General features: G+C 40.5%; 1 protein-coding gene across 1 annotated transcript; it reads left to right on the top strand.

The window, feature by feature from the left end:
- The first annotated feature begins 257 nt into the window (after positions 1 to 257).
- rrp1 (ribosomal RNA processing 1) lies at positions 258 to 16,554 on the top strand. Its single transcript, XM_084725505.1, has 16 exons — positions 258 to 437; positions 920 to 1,002; positions 1,859 to 1,916; positions 2,053 to 2,138; positions 3,211 to 3,272; positions 3,350 to 3,479; positions 4,962 to 5,026; positions 6,395 to 6,624; positions 7,629 to 7,762; positions 9,652 to 9,749; positions 11,474 to 11,493; positions 11,586 to 11,723; positions 12,253 to 13,868; positions 13,948 to 14,100; positions 15,097 to 15,163; positions 16,039 to 16,554. Exons 1-16 carry the CDS (start codon positions 311 to 313, stop codon positions 16,254 to 16,256), a joined length of 3,285 nt encoding a protein of 1,094 aa, XP_084581631.1. The 5' UTR covers positions 258 to 310; the 3' UTR covers positions 16,257 to 16,554.
- Positions 16,555 to 19,466: the final 2,912 nt, after the last annotated feature.

Below are 19,466 nucleotides of genomic sequence, written 5' to 3'. Positions count from 1 at the left end.
TAATTTATTTTACGATTTCATAGCCATTTATTTATTTATTTGTCTATTTCTTTATTTTATTTAATTTTTATGTAACATTAACTAAAAATTATATTACGGATACTATAGCCACACTGAATTTTTGAGGCTTTTGTAAAGAACTCAGCAGTTGGAGGCTGCCGCTCTGTGGTGCTCCTTCAGAACTACAACACGCTGGGTTCTGCAACGTCATCAATCCGCGCCGCTCGGTGGAAACGTGGGAAGAAGAAGACGGAGCTAAGTGTAGTGGAGGACAGGAGAGAGAAGAGTCTCCACGTGAAAGTGTGTGAACATGGCGGCGGTTCAGGAGCCGGAGGTCCAGTTCGCTCAGCGGTTAGCCTCTAACGAGAAACCGATCCGGACCAGAGCCATGAAGAAACTGAGGAAATACATCGGCGTCCGCTCCCAGAGAGACACAGGTGAGCTAACATGTTAGCCTGTTAGCTCTGACTGAGAGATGCTAACAAACAGCTCAACTAACATCCACTCTGATTTAAAATAAAGTATAACCCAGACATTAGTGGTTTTAGTTGACGGGTCGGTTTTTAAACCAACATGACCAGTTTGACAGTGAACTGGTCCCAGTCTGACGTATGTATTGGTAAATAACTGGTGGCTCGTGCACACGTGTGGAGGTGAATTAGCTTTTAGCTCTTTTATTTGTAGCTAGCTGATGTTACAAGAAGCACCAAATGATAGTTGTTGTTGAACTTGATTCAACATCCTATTATTTTGTAGTTAAATATATCTGTAACTTAAGATAACTGTCAAATTTATTACTTGTCTAAATCATAAAATATATACATTACAGTGATTAATCTGCTGTCAGCAGATAATGATTGCAGTTAACTTTAACTAGAGCTTGAAAATGTGTCCCATGTGTCTCATGTCCTCTGCACAGGTGGATTCACAGGTGATGAGCTGCTCAAACTGTGGAAGGGTCTCTTCTACTGCCTGTGGATGCAGGACAAACCACTGCTGCAGGTGTGTTTTACTGCTGTCATACACTATTACTATTACACTATTATCATACACTATTACTATTTACATATTGGGCTGCACTTAATGAAGACTTTTTGACCGATTCTTTGAAGTAGGTGATTAATAAATTGTTTGATTATTCCAAAGAATATTTTTTTAAATACTCTGTCAGTAAGTCATCTGAAAACTCACTCGCGTGCACATCCTTTTATAAACAAGACGCGGACTGTAATGATGAGACCGAGAAATGTGACTGCTGTTCACAGTATTCTCCCAGATAATACTTTTTATTTTCAGCTGCGCTTGAATCAAACAGTCACACAACAGTAGAACGCTCAAACAAAGTTTCCCTTTTCTGTGTGTGGATTTAGCTCAGGGTTGTTTTACTTCAGTGTGAGGTCAGTACTGAGAAAGGTTAAGGTCAATGATAGCTTCCTTCTCTTCAGGCCCTGTTGTCTGTGTTTTCATGTAGTCTGGATGCAGGAAGATGTTACAGTGAGCATCCACAGGCTCATTTTTGTTCTTGCTCCCTCTACGTGCAGGCAGAGTCTTTAGCTGAAGCTGATCGGGCTGATCTTTTTTTTTTTTTTTTCCATTCGTTGTCCTCCACAAAACAGCACCTCATGTAAACAAAATGGGTAACCATGAAGATAACAACGAATTCTGGTGTTAAACAAAGGAGACAGTGAAGCGCACAAACCAAAAAATGCTGGTTTTCAAAAATCTTCACCTTGGCAGGAGTTTTAATAAAGTGCAGTTTGTGTGTGGATGAAAGGGCCAAACCTGTGCAGGTGAGTACAGGGCTTTTCCTCTCCTCACTGATGTGATGTTTCACACCGCCTTTACTTTTCTTCTTCAGGAGGAGCTGTCAAACCAAATCTCCAGCCTACTCAACAACTTCCAGACTGCTGATGGACGTAAGTTACCCATTTGTGATTTCATAAAGTGATTTAGGAAGAGAGGAAGCAGGTCAGGGCACAGCACTTGAGGTAAAAACCCTGTACTTTTCACTACGATGATGATGATGATGATGATGATGATGATTCCCTGCAGAGTTTTTGTACCTGGAGAGTTTCCTGCAGACCTTTAAAAGAGAGTGGACGGGTATCGACAGGCTGCGGATGGACAAGTTCTTCCAGGTCAGTGTGAGGAGTCTCTGCTGAAACATATTATTTTACAAACTGACAGGTAACTCTTAATGAGGACCGTCAATCCTGCCTCATCAGTACATCATCATGGACCATGTGGTGAAATCAATCAAATTCCAGTGACTAACAGAAGTTTCTGCAGCACTTTACTGCCTCTGATGTGTTTATTTAAGAGCTCAGAAAGAAAAATTCTAGGCATTATTTAGCAAATCGTGGCATGTTATATAGATAGGATGGTAAGCAGGCGTCTTGTAGGCTACAGGGCCCTGCGCCCCTGAGAGTCGCCTCACTGAACTGTAGTGGCTCGTATGTGCATAATGTTCACACAGAGACGGCACACTTTATGTATTGAGTTTGCAGACATATTGTGCAGAGAAGAAAAGCATAACCTGAAAGCACCCAGATTTTTGTTCTCCGTCATTCAGAGAGAGAAAGGGAGGGAGGGACGGGGAGAGACGTCTGCCTTTCACCTGACTTTTCATGTCTGTCATACCGTATGTCACTGTGGGATCTCTGTCACACACCTTTTAATCTGACAAAATGCATAGAGTGGGATAAAAACACAGCAGTCTGGACATGCTGATCAAAAATACGTGCTGAAGTGTATACCTGTTACTAAATGAATTTCATAAGGCCACATGTTTAGCTTTTTTTAAAAGTGCTAAAATGCAGCTTATATAATAAAATCTAGCGATTGCTTTGGTGTGATTCGTGTGTTTGGAACCACACCGAGACCCACCTTTTCAGGCCGACTCGGTCCGGTTGTTCACACCAGGGTTCGATTGACAGTTTTGACAGCATCCCAAACCAACCGGACTAAACAGGCAAACGGGCCACGGTCCATTTTAACTGGACCAAAAGAGGCAGGTGTGAAAACGCCTTTAGTCATGTTCTGTGGTTGTTTAAAGAAATGTTGATAGTTGCAGAATATTTAATCAGATTCTTAGTCTGTTATTTTTCCAGTAGAACTCAGATTAATCTTTCACCAAATTGTAGTTGTTGTAATTTTTGACTTATCCACAAATCCAGATGTTGATTATTCTCCTCTCTCTCTCTCAAACAGCTGGTTCGCTTCATGTTCAGACAAACGTTTGAGATGCTGAAGAGGAAAAACTGGGACATTAGGTAAAGTATTCAAACGTTTTCTACAGAACGTTCTTGTCATTTTAAAGTGAGTAACTGTGTTTACTGTGTCTCCTCAGCCTGGTCGGCAGGTTCCTGGAGCTGCTGACAGCTCAGCTCCTGCACAGCAGCAGCGAAGCGCCCAGCGGGCTGCAGTTCCACGTCCTGGACCTTTACATGACTGAACTGGCAGCTGTGGGTTCACAGGAGGTAAAAGCACCACCGCTTTGTTAAAAAAACATTCTTGGAATTGGTGATAAATAGAAGGTGATTGTGGCTGACATCTGTGTTGTCAAGTTCCTGCAGCTGTAATGGAGCACATTCATTTTATCCTTCAGTTCAGCAGGAGGGTTTGAAGGCAGGCTGGTCTGAAAATGAACTGATTCACCGGTTTTATCTTTTCTTTACAAAATAATAAAGTGGCCTTTCTGTGCTCTCGTTGATGAGATGAGGAAAAAGCTCTCAGAATGGATTAATGGATGAAAATGGACGAGGACACTAGGAAGCTGAAAGGAGCTTTATGAATCTAGAGGACTGCAGCTGTTTACTGCTGTGGGTATAATCAGTTTTACTAGTTGGGCTGCACTGAACATCTCCGGAACAAAAATGTCTTTCAGGATAAATTGAAGGACCAGGCTGCAGGATTCAGTGGTATTTTTTGGAGTTCGCTTGCTGAACGCTCCCTCTGTGGATACAAAGGTCTCATTCTAAGATAATGAGAACACAATGATTTTTAAATTTAAAATTTAAAAAGAATATTAAAATTTTAACCATCATTCACTTTCACTTGGATGAATTTACTCCATATTAAAAAAAATGCCTGAAATTAAATGAAAATTAAAATGTTAAATGACTGTTTTTCATTTCTGTATAATTTTTTGCCACTGGAGGGCGGCAAACATACACACACATCACGAGTGTGTGTTTCACTCTTTATGCATTCAGACTGTAAAATAAATACAGATTTGGATCATTTTAAATAACACAATATAAGAAATATTAAAACATATATATGAAATATAAATAATGGAAAATAAAAATGGAAAAAGGCCAAATAAACATAAGACAATAACATAAGAGAATGATAATAAGCTTAACCTGGGACTTAAATGACAGATTTTGTGTGGTGACTTGGAGTAAGATTTATTTATATTTAGTAAGACTTATACATTGTTATATTATAATTTAATCTATTTTAATGTGAACTGTTTTGGATTTAAAAATGTATTTGTTGAACTATGGTACCTTTTATGAACAAATGGTGAAATTAATTAATCTGAAAACTTTTCATGAGCCCCCTGGCAAAGTGCCACAGACCCTTCGGAGGTCCCTGGTCCTGTTTGAGAACCACTACTTTAAAGAATAGGTCAGTTAGTGAGTGTGTGTGTGATAATGATCTTCTTATCAACTGAGAAAGTTGGAAGCACCGTAGAAAAGTTAGTCTGGAGGGTTGTAATGACTTTGAATGTCATTTAGATGCTGGAGGAGAAGTCAGGTGAAGTGCAGCCTCACAGAGCTGCACTTAGGCTGTTTGTCTTCTTCTGTGGTTATTTTGAGAGACTTTGACTGTTGCGTTTTATCTTATTGGATTCCTGGTTTGTTATTTTTTAATCCACTAAGTCCTCCAGTACTCCGTTAAAACACATTAACGCTCCGATAATCCGTATGTGGTGTTTCTGTTTGTTTTTGCAGCTCACCGCTGATCAGAACTTGATCTTCATCGAGCCGTTCTGCAAAACAGCCGCCAAAACCAAAGAGTAAGTCTGCGTCTCCTCAGCTTCTCTGTCTCTCACAGTAGAAATATGACGTTACAGTAGTTAGTTTTTGTGTAGATTTCACCTGGAGATCACTAATCTGACACACTGCTGGACTCATCAGCCTGATATTTTCTGTGCACATTTATGACTGGTATCCTCAAGATTCACAGTGTTTGGAAACACGTACTTAATTGACTCCTCCACATTTTTTTTTCTGTTTTATCTATTATTCCAGACATCTAACAAAAAACTAGGGCTGCATGATATGCTAGAAAAATCAAATCACGATTCTATTGACAGAATTTGTGATATGATTCACAGTTAGCTGGAAAAAGAAAAAAAAAAGAAAAAAACCATTGACATCACAATGATGTGACATTTGCTGGTGTCTGAACCAAACAAACGTGTGTCTGAGGAATCTTTGAAGAAGATTTGTTGGTCAGGACGTCTCTGCATGACTGCAGTATTTCATTATAATGCTGGTCGTCACACTTTTTTCTTTATCAAAAAATTGCAGCTTCTGCAGTTTGTGTATTTCACCATGTTGTGATTTTGATTATATCTGAATTAGCGGTGCATCCTTTGTTGATACGATACTTCATTTAAGTTTGGACTTATTGCACTATTTATTGTAGAGCTGCAACGATTAATCGCCAGCTATTCTGATAATCGATTAATCGGTTTCAGTAATTTTTTAAGGAAAAAGTCTGATTTCAGCTTCATAAGTGTGAATATTTTCTGATTGTCCTCTATAACAACAATTTGAATATCTTTAGGTTTGTGGACAATACAAGCCAGTTAAAGACATTTTTGATATTTTATAGACAAATAACTATTAATCGATTAATCCAGAAAAAAATCCAAAATGACGTCCTCAAATGTCTTGTTTTGTCCACAACTCAAAGATATTCAGTTTACTGTCAGAGAGGAGTAAAGGAAGCAGAAAATATTCACATTTAAGAAACTGAAATCAGAGAATTTGGGCAGTTTTCTTTAAAATAAAAGGTCCAAAGTGGTTGGTTGCCAAGTAATTTGATTGTTGACAATTAATCAACAGATCTTTGCAGTTCTTCATCGTTTGGTTGACATTGCCGCAAAAATGAGACCATTAATATGTTTCATTTCAGAGTCGGTCTGCAGTTTCTAATTGGCCACAGGAGAAACGTTCCAACACACACCACAGATGCGTGTTTGGAATATAAGTTGTCATATTTCAGACCTTTGTCTTGTCTGTTTATAGAGGCTTTGACCCTGAAGCAGCAGGTTTTAGTGTTTTTGTGTTCTGGTGTGAACAGCTTGTCTCAATACTTCCGTCCGCTCACTCCGTCGTCTGTCATCTGTCGCTTCTTTTGATGTCCGTCTCGCCAGTGGGATCCTTTTCAGGGCCATCTGCAGCAGCATCTTCAGCACCATTATCGACCAGGCTCCCTTCGCCATAGACGATCTGATGAATGAGCTGAAAGCAGCTGAGGCCTCAGACTCTGACTCAGGACAGGCTTCTGAAGAGGAGGACGACGATGAAGAGGAGCAGCTCAAAAAGAAAACAGTGAGCAAACCAGCCGGCAAGAAGAAACAGAGGACGGGGAAGCAGATGAATGGTACGTCACCTTTAGGGAAAACTGCATGGAAATTATCATAAACACAATCATTTGTCCTGTAAAATGTCAAAAATATTTACAGATACAGATTCAGTCATTACCAAACTGCAGCACCGTGTCGGATATTTGAATTACTAATTCATTCTCTCAAATTAAAGGGCAGGTGCTTTTATTTCTGCATATTTTTTGAGGTTGTTATATTATTTAGCGTTTCACTAACAGTTCTTTTTATTATTGAGTAATCTGTTGATTATTTCTTGATTAATCGATGAGTTGTTTGGTTCATAAAATGTCAGGAAGTGTTGAACGATGTTGATCAGTGTCTTGTTTTGTACAGAAACAGAAACGTCTGCCACCGGTGGAAAACTAAGATTATGAATGCTTCTTTGCACCAAAATACTATTTTTTATGCACAGTTGCATGTAAATGGGAATATTAAAGGAATATTCATTTTCATTGGTCATGCAAACAGTTTAGAGAACAGAATATTGTGTGCTTGTAAAACGTAGCCGCTGTGATTCTCTTTGGTCTGAAACGTTGAAGCATTTAGTGACCTGTTATGTTTTGTAGGTTAATGTATGACGCTTTGTGCTGTGCAATAAAAACATCACACGTTTCAGCTGCATTCAAAACATGATTTGGTGACTGTGGACTGTGATTAATGCGTGCAGTGTATTTTCAGGCAGTGTTTAACTTTTAATACATTGAGCTCAGTTTTTTCTTACTTTAGACTTGTGGACTAGTCTAAATTAAAATTTGCGTTTAATTAATGGGGAAATCGGTTGCCAGGAGCATCCAGTCGAGGGGGCGTCCTGGATTAGAGGCTGGTCTGATCAGATTATCTGTCCAAATGATCCTGTAGTGTGAGACGTTTACAGAAACAATCTTAATTTTACCTACTGGACCAGACTCTCACCGATTTTTAAATATTAAACATGTTTGATATTCAACGAGACACAATGCACACAGTGTTTAGTTTAATTCTGTTGTTTTTTTGTTTTCAGGCAAAAAATCAAATGATGATGAAGACGAGGACGATGATGATGAAGACGACGATGACGATGATGATGAGCTCCTTCACTTGGAAGACTCTGACACAGAAGCACCAGGTGACGATGACATCGGACCGGTTCTACAGGTGAAACCTTTCTCTTATTTTCTTTTTTTTTTTTTCTTTTTTTAGGATTGAATCTCTCACAGTCAAACAAATCAGTTTGATTTAAATTCAGACGACTTGTTTTATACTTTATAAAACTTCTGCATAAACTCCCTGCACCCTGACAGAACGTCCTTACCCACAGTGTGTGGGTAAGTGTGTGTGTTATCAGAATACCTTATTGATCTCTGGGGGGGGGGGATTTGTTCACGTTGCTGATGCTACTCATTTTTTGCTAATCATTTTTTTGTGATGTGTGTGACGTCACCAGAAAAGAAGTGTTGGTGGTAGACTTTTGGGAGAAGGAATGTAAAGAAACATGTCATCAGAAGTGGTGTGTATGAGACCATCTTGTGCTCAGAAAAGTCTGAAAACACACACAGGTTGACAGACCTTTTCTCTGTTTCCTCCTCGTGTTTTCATACACGTGCAGATTCGTCTCTGCTGGCAGAGCGCCGTCAGCTGTGCTCTCATTGGTCAACAGAAGTGACACAACCCATCATGGGAAGTCAAAAAAAAAAAAAAAAATCAAACATGCTTGTCTTTCTGTCAGGATGTCCTGCGGTGTCCTAGACGTGGCATCGGTTGTTGTCCATTATGACACACCACACGGGATGAAACGATCATTGTGGAGCCCGACACTCATTGATCGTATCCGTAACCCACCGGACACCTCACGTCTTCCAGTTCGGGCTATAATCAGGCTGATATCATGCAGTCTGACCTCATCATCTAATCTGTAGCGTTACAAGCGTCTGGAGTACGCTTCAGTGGTGTCACATTTCACCAGGGTGTTCAGTATATGACTGAATAAGCTGGTGACAGAAGTCAATAGAACACGTGACATTTTCTAGCTCACACTGCTCTGTTTCTGATATGCAATAGCCTTCTTAGAGAAGTCTCGATGGGTTTAACTACTTCAGATAAAAGAAAATGTAGGAAATAAAAACCCTTATTCCATATATTCTTGCTAAAGGATCAAGTGACACTTGTTGCCATGGATACCAACACATCATTCGGCTAGTAAGTAATATCAAACTAAAGTTATATGTGCCATTATTTTATTGTTCCCACATTTAGTCTTGGAGACTAAAGGCTACAGAGCAGAAATGACCAGACACTTTTCTACCTGCAAATAATTCTTCTGTCCCTTTCATAATAAATCAATGTCATTGTACAAAAACAAACTAAAAAGTTATCTGAAATATCCCAGTATACTATAATACTGTCATACTCCTCAAGCTTAGTTTGGAGAACTCTTTTTCTTTCTGTTATTTTTTTCCCCACCGCTTTAAGAAAAACTTAAGTCTCCTCCTGACAGTTTTTCACCTGACGAGTTCTCAGAGGGGAAAACGGATGAGAAAACATCATAATTGTAGGATGTTTCAGACTCTTTTGTCACGAGGAGCAGCTGCTTTCAGGAGGAAGTTTTATGAATACGACACCTGGTGGCAAATAGGCTCCATCTGTCGTGTCGCATTGTCCTTGAATGCACCTTTTATGAAAACATCAAGCTGACAGGATGTTTGAAGCAAGAGTCAAGTCTGCAAACAGATCAGTTGAACAATGAGGAAATTGCTGTCTGGAGGCAAAAAATCAATGTAAAAACTGATGGTATGTTTGTGTAAAAATCTCACTGTAATGCAAAATGTCCCTTTTTGTAAAAATGCACAAAAGCTTTAAGGAAATTGGCTGAAAGTGTCACAGCTGGTGAAATCACTTCTGTTCATTCTGTCTGTCGGCTCTGAACAGAACACAAGTTCCTTCACTCATGAGAAATCAATGATATGTGATCGTTACTCCTCGGTGTGACTCAGATGTTGGACAGATGTGGTGATGGTGAATTGACGAGGTGTTTCTGTGTCTTGTAGTTTGATTACACGGCTCTGGCAGACAAACTGTTTGAGTTGGCCAGTCGGAGCAACACGCCGAGCCAGAACAGACAGAGACTCTACAAAATCATCAAAGTGTGAGTACAAGCTCTGACACTGTACTACTAATACTCCTGTGTGTGTGTGTGTCTCAGTCACACAGCACACACTGCTGCCAATGAAAGGCCACAAAAACCACAGCACTGAAACAGATAAATTACAGTACACACGTAACAGATTTCTCCTTTGAAGGGTAACTTCAGTATTTTTCAACCATATTTTCCCACCATTTTTGTATCCAAGTCACTAATTGCTGCATTTATTTATTATTTATTGATTTACGTTTTTTGATAGCCTTATTTATTCATGTATTAATTCATTTATTTATTTATGTGTTTATTTATTTGTTTAAAAATTACTAAAAGGACTTTCCATATACTTTTGCTTGAACGGAGAGTTCTGTTTGTTTCAGACAGCAGCTCACTGAGTACGTTTGCCAATATGGTGAATTTCTGAGCAGAAATGAAAAAAGACCTTCTACATGTGCGTTGTGCACCGATATATCAATAGTCAGTGAATGTTTCTCCTCTAAACTCCCTTATTTCTCAGGTTCTACTTAAAACACAAAAGAAAACTCACCAAAACCGTCCTGGTTCGTCTTTTCACTGCTCCGTCACTCAGACTGTTTGGTTAAAATAAATTCACAGTTGGATGTGAAAATATTTTGCTTTTTCTTCCTGCTGTTTTTCTGATGCCTTTTTTTTAAACTACGGGTTTTCAAGGCCCACTTCTGATTGGTTTAACAAAACAAAAAACAAAAAAACAAGGCCACTTTAAGCACATGAGGTGCTAAATATACTTACCTCATTGAGCCCTGATGAAGATCAATACATCAGTTACAATGTGATGGTTAGAAATACTTGCTGCTCTTAGACTTATTTAACCAAAAATATCAGCATGACGAGTTCAAGAGAGGTGTAGGAATTTCCGTGAGCTTCTTGGGTCTGCAACAATTATTCTTATAGTCGATTAATCGGTCGATTATTTTCTTGATTGATAGCTGTTCATTTTACAACATCATAAAATGGTGAAAAATATCAGTTAGGGTTTCCAGAGCCTGAGATGACGTCCTCAAATGTCTTATTTTACTCACAACTCAACGATGATCAGTGTGCGGAAGAATAAAAGTATACTTTTGTTCTTAAAAAAAATACTCAAACTGATTAATCCATCATCAAAATAGTTGTTGATTAAATTAATGATAGATCAATTATTGCATCTCAAGAGTTTCTTATGACAAACCCTTCAAAATGTGACTCATGCTCTCCAAAAGTCACCACTGTCCAACACGATAAAAGCTGGAAACCTGATTTCCTTCCATATTTCACTAAAATAGCAGGCAGAAAGCAAACAGTGTGTGTGCATCTTTATTTTCTGCACATCTGAAGGGTTCATGCTGTGGCTTCTGCTGAAACTAAATGAAGTTCACCATCAGATGTCTCTCAGTGGTCGGTGGAGGTGGTGTTCATGAAGATGGAGCTGGAGGGAGTCTGAGTTATCAAATCTCTGATCACTGAAGAGAATTTACTGCTCGGCTGCACACCAGCCAATCAGCATTCTGCAAACAGTCGGTCTGTTCCAGGCTGCTTCTCCCCTTCAGTGATGAGGTTTTGCTCCAGCTGATGCACCAAAGAAATCTGTGGATTTTTCTACTTTGTCGAGTCATATTTATTCAGCTTCGCAAACTGTCTCTGCTTGAATTTAAACTAACGTATCTTTCTTTTTCTTCTCCCTCACCTTCTTGTTCTGTGTGAATCTGCAGACTGCGTGACCTCAGCGAAGGTACGAGCGTCCTCCTTCACACTGTGACATTTACAACATTAGAATATTTGTTCCTGTTGTTTGACCTCGTCTCCTCCTGGATCTCCTCTCAGGCATCTTTCCTCAGGATGAGTATCCAGAGGAGGTCTCCACCGACGAGGACGACGACTCGTTCGGCAGCAGGAAGAGGATGAAGAAGAGAGGAAGGCGCACGGAGGAGGATGAGGAGGGAGCGCCAGCATCCAAGAAAAGTAAACACATCTGATGTTGGTGCATTCACCTCCTCTCTGCATAATGTTTTAAAATCTGAACCCGACAAAGACAGTAACTGAATACAAATAATATGTTGGTAGTTAAATAATTATGATTAAAGTGTTAAAAGGGGTTCCTTAAAGAATGAATAGTCCCCCCCCCCACCCCCCCATATCCGTAAAGTGTGAAAAACACTGGGTTTTAATTATGATGATCTTATTCGGAGAGTGTCTCTCATTAAGAGCATTAACTCTTTTATAAAAAGGCTAAAATCACCTTGAGTGAGCTTAAAACTTTTTTGTGAACTTGTGGAAGTTTACCATTTCCAACTTAGAAACACGGTTACTAACCAACTAGAATTCATCACCAGTAGAAATAACAATAATAGCACCTCCTTAGAATCATGCTACATCCTGTCCTTGAGTCTGTTTTGATCAGAAATGAACAAAAGCCTTCATGATGATGATAAGAAATGTTTCATCCATGACCTGTAACTGATGTCAAACTAAACTTTCTTTGCTACTTCAGAGAAGAAAAAGGTCGCTGCTCTCGACAAGCAGGACGAGGACACTGCAAAAGATGACAGTGAACCAGCGGACCTAACTGCAAATACTGAAAACAAAAAGAAGAAGAGGAAGAAGAAGAAAAAGAAGAAGAAAACTGAGCAGGGTGGAGGCGAGGGTGGTGAAAACGCTGAACAGGAACAGATGCTGATTAAAGAGACTGAAGTTTCACAGACGCAGAGCTCCATCTCGTCTGTTAAAGTCACAAAGGCAGCGACTCCAGAGGGTCAGCCGGAGGCTCTGCTCGTCTCCGAGGTGAAGAAACAGCCTTCGGTTACAGTCACAGAAGAAACCAGCCAGTCGCCTCCCTGCACGACCATCAACGAGGAGCAGCAGACTCCAGAGGTGTCCTCCGATGCTGCTGTTGCAGGGAAGAAGAAGAAAAAGAAGAAGAAAGCAGGGCAGGGCGGAGGTGAAGGTGGTGAAAACACAGAGACGTCTGAGCAGGAAGAGATTTCACAGACGCAGTCCTCCATCTTGTCTGTAAAAGTCACACAGGCAGCGACTCTGGAGGGTCGAACAGAAACTCTGCTCATCTCCGAGGTGAAGAAACAGCCTTCAGTTACAGTCACAGAAGAAACCAGCCAACCAGAAACCAGCCAGACACCTCCAGAGGTGTCCTCCGATGCTGCTGATGCTGCTGTCGCAGGGAAGAAGAAAAAGAAGAGAGCAGGGCAGGTAGGAGGTGAAGGTGGTGAAAACACAGAGACGTCTGAGCAGCAACAAATTTCACAGACGCAGAGCTCCGCCTCGCCTGTAGAAGTCACAGAGGCAGCTCTTCCTGTCACAGACGAAACGAGCCAACCGACTCCCGAGGAGCAGTGTGAAAAGTTGGAACCAGCAGAGGAGCAGCCGACGACAGCAGAAGTGTCCTCCAACGCTGATGCTACCGCCTCAGGGAAGAAAAAGAAGAAGAAGAAGGGCCTGAATGCGGGGAAGAATCTGGAGGAGGCGGAGGCTGAACCGCAGGTTAACGGTGAGAGCACAGACGCAGATGTCCCATCGAAACGTTTCGAAACATTTGAACTCGAGACGCAGACCGATTCTGCAACTCCAGCCAAGAAGAAGAGCAAGAAAAAGAACCTGAAGACGGATGAAGCAGCAAAGGTTGAGGTCGAGGCTGAAATCCCATCAGCCGGTGAGGCCGCCGCCGCCACGGCGACACCTCTTAAAAAGAAGACAAAGAAAAAGGACAAACAGGAGGACACAACACTTGAAGCTCCGCCTGCTGCAGATGAAAGCAGCGTAACACCACTGAAGAAGAAGAAAAGGAAAAATAGTCAAAAAGAATCAGTGGAGGAGGATGGTGCAGCGGCAGTGGCAGCAGATGCAGAGGAACCTTCAATCACCATGACAACATCAGCCAAGAAGAAGAAAAAGAAGCCGGCAGCGGCCGAGATGGATGAGATCAAAGATCAGGATGACGGCGAGGTCGTCTCTTCCTCTGGGAAAGCAGCCAAGAAGAAGAAGAGGAAGATCCCCATCGTGTTCGAGTATGAGGCCGACGAGCTGGAGGCGGCCGCGTCGATCAACGGCCTCGCAGAAGAAGAAGGAGAGGCCGCCGTCAAGAAGACGAAACTGGTCAGTATGAGTGTTTACAGTATTTCAACTGTTGAGAGACAGAATCAACTTCTAAATTGATTTTTTTTTCTTGTTTCAGGATGCTGGAGAGCCGTCCACTCCTTTGAGCACTAAAAAGTCAAAAAAGAAGGCGACGTCTGACTTCATCACGTTTCAGAGCAATGCTGCGGTCCCAACGCCGCTCTTCTGTAAAACCAAGGGAGGCCTGAGCACGCCGCTGTCCAGCAAGAAGGTAAAAACACAGAAGTGAGCATCAGAGAGTCATGACACGGATTTCTTTCATCCCTGGAGTCACACAGTTCATATCATCACCAGCAAATGTGTTCTTGCATCATTGTGGAGTGAAGGAAATAACAAAACCATTGAAACTGTAACAACAAGTGTCAGGTGTCTGCAGCCTTTATTATCAAAACAGACATTTTTGACCAAAAAAAGAAAAAAAATCTGTCTGGAGCCACAACTATTATAATCCCGTCTCTCTGTACCCTCCCTGACCTGTCATATCTTCAGCTGTCCTATAAATAAAGGCAGAAATGCCCAGGAAATAATCTTTTAAAAATTTATAAGTATATCAGAGTCACAGGGAGCCACTGGACAGAGTGGGAAAATATGCTTCTTGATCAAAACCTCAGTGCTTTTTTTTTTTTTATAGTCAATGTTGATGGAGTGATGGAGTTCAGATGTTGAGTCTGAAAAGACGTTTTCCAACTTGTTCTCACATTAAATGAAGGATTTCATGGAAGAAAAGTCTGTCTCACAGGATTTTTAAATTCAAAAGCCACCGACTTTCTGTCGCTGAATAGTTTTTGCATTGAAATGATGTATCTGGATTTTTCGCAGCTAGATTTCAGCAACTCATTCTTCTTATTTTTCAATCTTCACAAAAGCAGAACCGAAACTTCCCTAAACAAGGAAAACCAATCGATTCTGTCTCACACCGAACCATCCTGGATGTTTGATCTGAAGTTTGGCTGAATTTGAGCAACTTTATAAAACTTGAAAACTGGATTTGTGAACATGATTGAAAATTTAAAGAGTTGCATTGAAAAGAGAGACAAAAATTCAGATGCATAATTCAATGCAAAAAAAAAAACCATGGTGCTTTGTGAAATTCAGCTTTTAAATTTAAACGATTACCTCTTCTTTATTCTACATAACTCTTGTTCTCTGATGATAAATATAAAAATCTCGTTCTGTATGTGACGTCTTTCCTGTTTTTATTCCACAGAAGAATCAAACGCCCAAATCAGAATCCAAGAAGGTGACGTTTGGTCTCAAGAACAATAAGACAGCTGGTAAGAAACAGTTTGATATTGATAATAAATATTAAAGATGTGTTCAAATGTTGCAGACTTCATCTGCTTGTGTGTTTAGTCACTGCAGACTCGAGACTCACGTCGTCACTCTGAATCAAAGGAGTCTGAAGAAGCTGTGATGAAGAAACAGTCGTTCAGAAAACAGTTTGATATCCGAGCACCTGAGCCAATTCAACCGTCTGGCCACTGAACAAGTTAAAAAAAAAAAAAAGCTGCTGATAATAAAGTAAATATCAAAAGTTTTCTGTTGTTGCTTTTTCTTGAATTTTGCCTGAGATCACAGGTGTGGCAGCAAACCTCGGTTCAGCGCATTTCATCCGTTTAATCTTTTGAAATATTTCCTCACAAAGCTGAAGACAAACGTTGAGTCTCATGCAGGAAACATTTTTATATTTTTATCTTAACTTTCTCTGACTTTTTGTAATGTATGATGGGCTCGTGTGAACACGCCATGTCACATTCAACAAATACTCTTCAAAACTTCAGCTGTGTAAATGATCCACCTGTATGAATATAAATTGTTTGTGGTAGACGGCAACATCCAGGGTTGTTTCGGGGCTTTCATGCTGGGTGACAGGGGCTGCCGCCTGACGGGGCCGCGGCCCTGACCAGCGGCCGGTGGCTGCATAACATCATAGAGGCAACAGTTAACTGATGTTTAATCGTGTAGTCGACTAATCATACACGCCTCCAGGTGTCTGAGCTGCTGTTTCCAAACTGAACAATAAACTTTGAGCCTCAGTTGTTTGTTGTGGTTCTGTTTAGATTAAAAACCCCAGAATGACAGAAGTAGAAAATGTTCTACAGTAAGTAAACGTCTTAACTGTTCCATCTTGTATTTTTCTGTGACGCAGAGTTCAGGAAGACTGATCGCAGCCTGCTGGTGAGTCCAGACGGGTCGTCACGGGTGCCCTTTGACCCGAAGCAGAAACCCAAGTTTGGGGTGCTAAAGTCTCCGGCCACGCCGCGCTCCACCGGCGCCAAAAAGACCCCCAACGGCCCCAAAAAGACCGGCTCTGGTACTCCAAAGAGCACGCCCAAACGGCGCCCCTCGGCGGCGGACTTCTTCTGACGTCCCACACTGACAGACTGTAGACGCAGACGAAACGCTCTGCGAACTCTTTGATAGACTGATTTAACACAGATTTTAAAAAAAGTATTTTTATGTTCATCTGACATCAGTGTTGCTTTTTGCCTCTTTGAGTGACTCAGTGTTTTAATAAAGTTACTCAATTTGCTTTTTTCCAATTTTATCCAATTTTCAGTTTATGTGTGATGGAGTTTCTTGGAATGTGGAGATTTTATATTTTTGGGAAAAATGTCTTTAAAAAAACATGAAGAACTGCCCATAAAAAGTTTTCACCCCCTGGGATGTTTTCGTCTCTGATTGCTTTGATAAATGGAATCAATATAATTTGACTTTTTTGACACAAATTTACAAAAAAACCCCTTAATGTCAAAGTGAAAGCAGATCTCTACAAAGTAATGCCAATCAATTACAAATGTATAATGTAAAATAAGTGATTGCATAAATATTCACCCCCCTTTAATGAGACTGATGTAATTCAACAGAGGTCCAGCCAGTCGGTGCTCGTAGTCTCACACTCAGATCACCTGAGTGCAGTGAATGTGTCTCAAGTGATTGTAGTATAAAGATTTCCTGTGTGTGGGACGTCCAGTCACTCATTCATCAGTATTCCTGGATACAATTACACCATAAAGAGAAGAGGTTATTGAAAAGTAAAAGTCAGTGGATGGATAGAAAAAAAAATTACAAGTCATCATGAAGAAATGGAAGAAATATGGCAGATGTGTAAATGTGTGTAGAGCAGGACGTCCTCACAAACTGAGTGTCCGTGCAAGAAGGAGACCAGTGAGGGAGACACAGAGACACCTGAGATACTCTGAAGGAGTTCAGAGCTTCAGCAGCTGAGACGGGAGAAACTCTTCAGTGTTGCCCAGTTCTTCATCAGTCAAAGTTTAATGGGAGAGCGACAAAGAGAAAAGAGAAAGCCACTGATGAAGAAAACTCACTAAATCTGGACTAGAGTTCACCCAAAGGCATGTGGGAGACTCCGAGGTCAAGTGGAAGAAGGTCCTTTGGTTTAGTGAAACCAAAATGGAGCTTTTTGTCCATCAGACTACATGTTATGTTTGGTGGACACCAGACACTCCTCATCACCACAAACACACCATCCTCACTGAAGCCTGGTGGCGGCAGCATCATGCTGTGGGGATGCTTCTCATCAGCAGGTCCTGCAAGGCTCGTAAAGGTAGAGGGTCAAATGAAAGCAGCAAAATATCAGGAAATCCTGGAGGACGATCTGATTCTGTCTGCAAGAGAGCTACGACCCGGGAGAAGAGCTATCTTCTAGCAAGACAAGGACCTGAAGCATACAGTGAAAACTACACAGAAATGTTTTAAAGGCTGAGTCAAAGCCCAGACCTCAGTACAACAGAAAATTTGTGGCTAGACTTGAAACGGGCTGTTCAGGCCCGATCCTCATGCAACCTGACAGAGCTTGAGCAGTTTTGCAAAGAAAAATGAAGTAAAAGTGCAGTTTCCAGATGTGCAAGCGCAACTGAGACCTCAGTCACTATTTTACATGACATTACTTTGTAGAGATCTGTTTTCACTTTGACATTAAAGAGTTTTTTTGTCAAAAAAAACAAATTATGTCGACCATGATTCCATTCATAAGAGCAGCGAGAGGAGAAAACATCCAAAGGAGTGAAAACTTTTTATAGACACTGTAACTTCACTCATATTTATGAGCCTTCATCATCTGAACGAGACCAGACACAGCGGGGAAGGCGACCCAGAGAGTTCTGAGTAAAGAACTCGCTCAACTCATCCATCATTTTAAAAGCTCATCATCCTGAAACTAATGATCTGAAAAATGTTCTGCTGGATCCAACAGTTTGTTATCCTGAAAACAAACTTCATGCTGCTTCAGAAAAGAGAAGGATAAAATATACAGCCAAGTAAAACAATGTGTGCACTGATTTACATACAAATACACTCAGGGAATAACATTTTTGAATTTGCTTCAGGTTGCATTAAATGGCAGCAACAACGATGATGATAATATGTTCAACATCTGAGAAACATTGTTAAATCTTTGATTTCAGGTTCAGAGGACCGTGTGCAGGAGGAGTATTTTTCTTTTTATCGTCGACCCGTGTTCTCCTCCTGCACACCTGTTGATCTACAGCTGCACAAAAGTTTGAATACTTTGATATTTTAGCTTCTTCAAAGTCGCCACGTGTTGCTTCGATGACAGATTTGCACACTGATGGTTTAATCTGAACCATTTCTCTCAAAAAGTAAAGTGACTGGAGCCGTGGTCGTCTCCCAAACACTGACTACAAATGCGTTAAAACATAATTAGTTTTTATATAAACTCACTCCCTCGTGGTAACCTCCAATATAATAAGGAAATACCTGCTCTTAAAATATACATGAACATGTGCTTTCTCTCAGAGAGTCACAGTGCAAAGAGTCAAACATATTTTCATTTCATTAACCTCTGACAGCCTCTGCTCTGCCTGTGGGATGCTCCTTACTTGATATGAATATAAAAATAATATGTGTATCATTAGAGTACAACATCCATCCTCTGTCTTGAAGGAACCACTTTTCTATCATTGAGTAAAGTGATATTTTATTGGACCATCTTTATCTTTGATTACGGCACAGGATATGTCTTCTGACATGGTTGTTTCAGAAATGAGAATCAGTTGGGGTTCAATAACTTGCTGCTCTGCTGAAGTGTCTGACGGCTGCACTCAGTTCTGTGGTTTGTGTTGATTTAGAAATGCTGAGATAAAATTAAGACAGCCTTGAACTTTGGTGACCCATCACAGTTATTGTTTTAAATTTATTTTTACTAAGAATCATGAAGTTGCTACTTCAGAGATATTAGTTCCGTTGACAATTTTGGGATCATAGAGGTTAATACACTTTTATTCCCTGGACTTAATCATTTTGAGTCATTTTTTTGTTAAACAAATGTCCACATTCTCTGATTTCAGCTTCTTCAGTGTGAATATTTCTGGTTTCTTTACTCCTCTCTGACAGTAAACTGAATGTCTTTGGTTTGTGGATAAAAGAAGACATTTGAGGACATCATCACCATCTTCTGACATTTTATGGACCAAAAAAACTGATCAATTTATCAAGAAAATAATTGACAGATTACTCTATTGCAGCCCTGGTATTTATTACAAAACTGGTCCATAGTTAATGGCTGGTGCTGGTGGACGTGACAGCGGCCGTCTT

This window comes from Lutjanus erythropterus, chromosome 8 (assembly GCF_056507025.1).
Source record: "Lutjanus erythropterus isolate fLutEry1 chromosome 8, fLutEry1.hap2, whole genome shotgun sequence".
Classification (NCBI taxonomy): Eukaryota; Metazoa; Chordata; class Actinopteri; order Lutjaniformes; family Lutjanidae; genus Lutjanus; species Lutjanus erythropterus.
The sequence above is the reverse complement of the archived record's forward strand: the minus strand, read 5'-3'. Positions and strand labels throughout refer to the sequence as shown.

What these genes read in the sequence shown, in the direction of transcription:
- rrp1 (XM_084725505.1), top strand. Translation starts at nt 311, where the DNA reads ATGGCGGCGGTTCAGGAGCCGGAGGTCCAGTTCGCTCAGCGGTTAGCC. An exon ending in GGATGGACAAGTTCTTCCAG is followed by an intron (nt 2,139 to 3,210) that starts GTCAGTGTGAGG and finishes TCTCTCAAACAG; the next exon opens with CTGGTTCGCTTCATGTTCAG. An exon ending in CAAGAACAATAAGACAGCTG is followed by an intron (nt 15,164 to 16,038) that starts GTAAGAAACAGT and finishes TCTGTGACGCAG; the next exon opens with AGTTCAGGAAGACTGATCGC.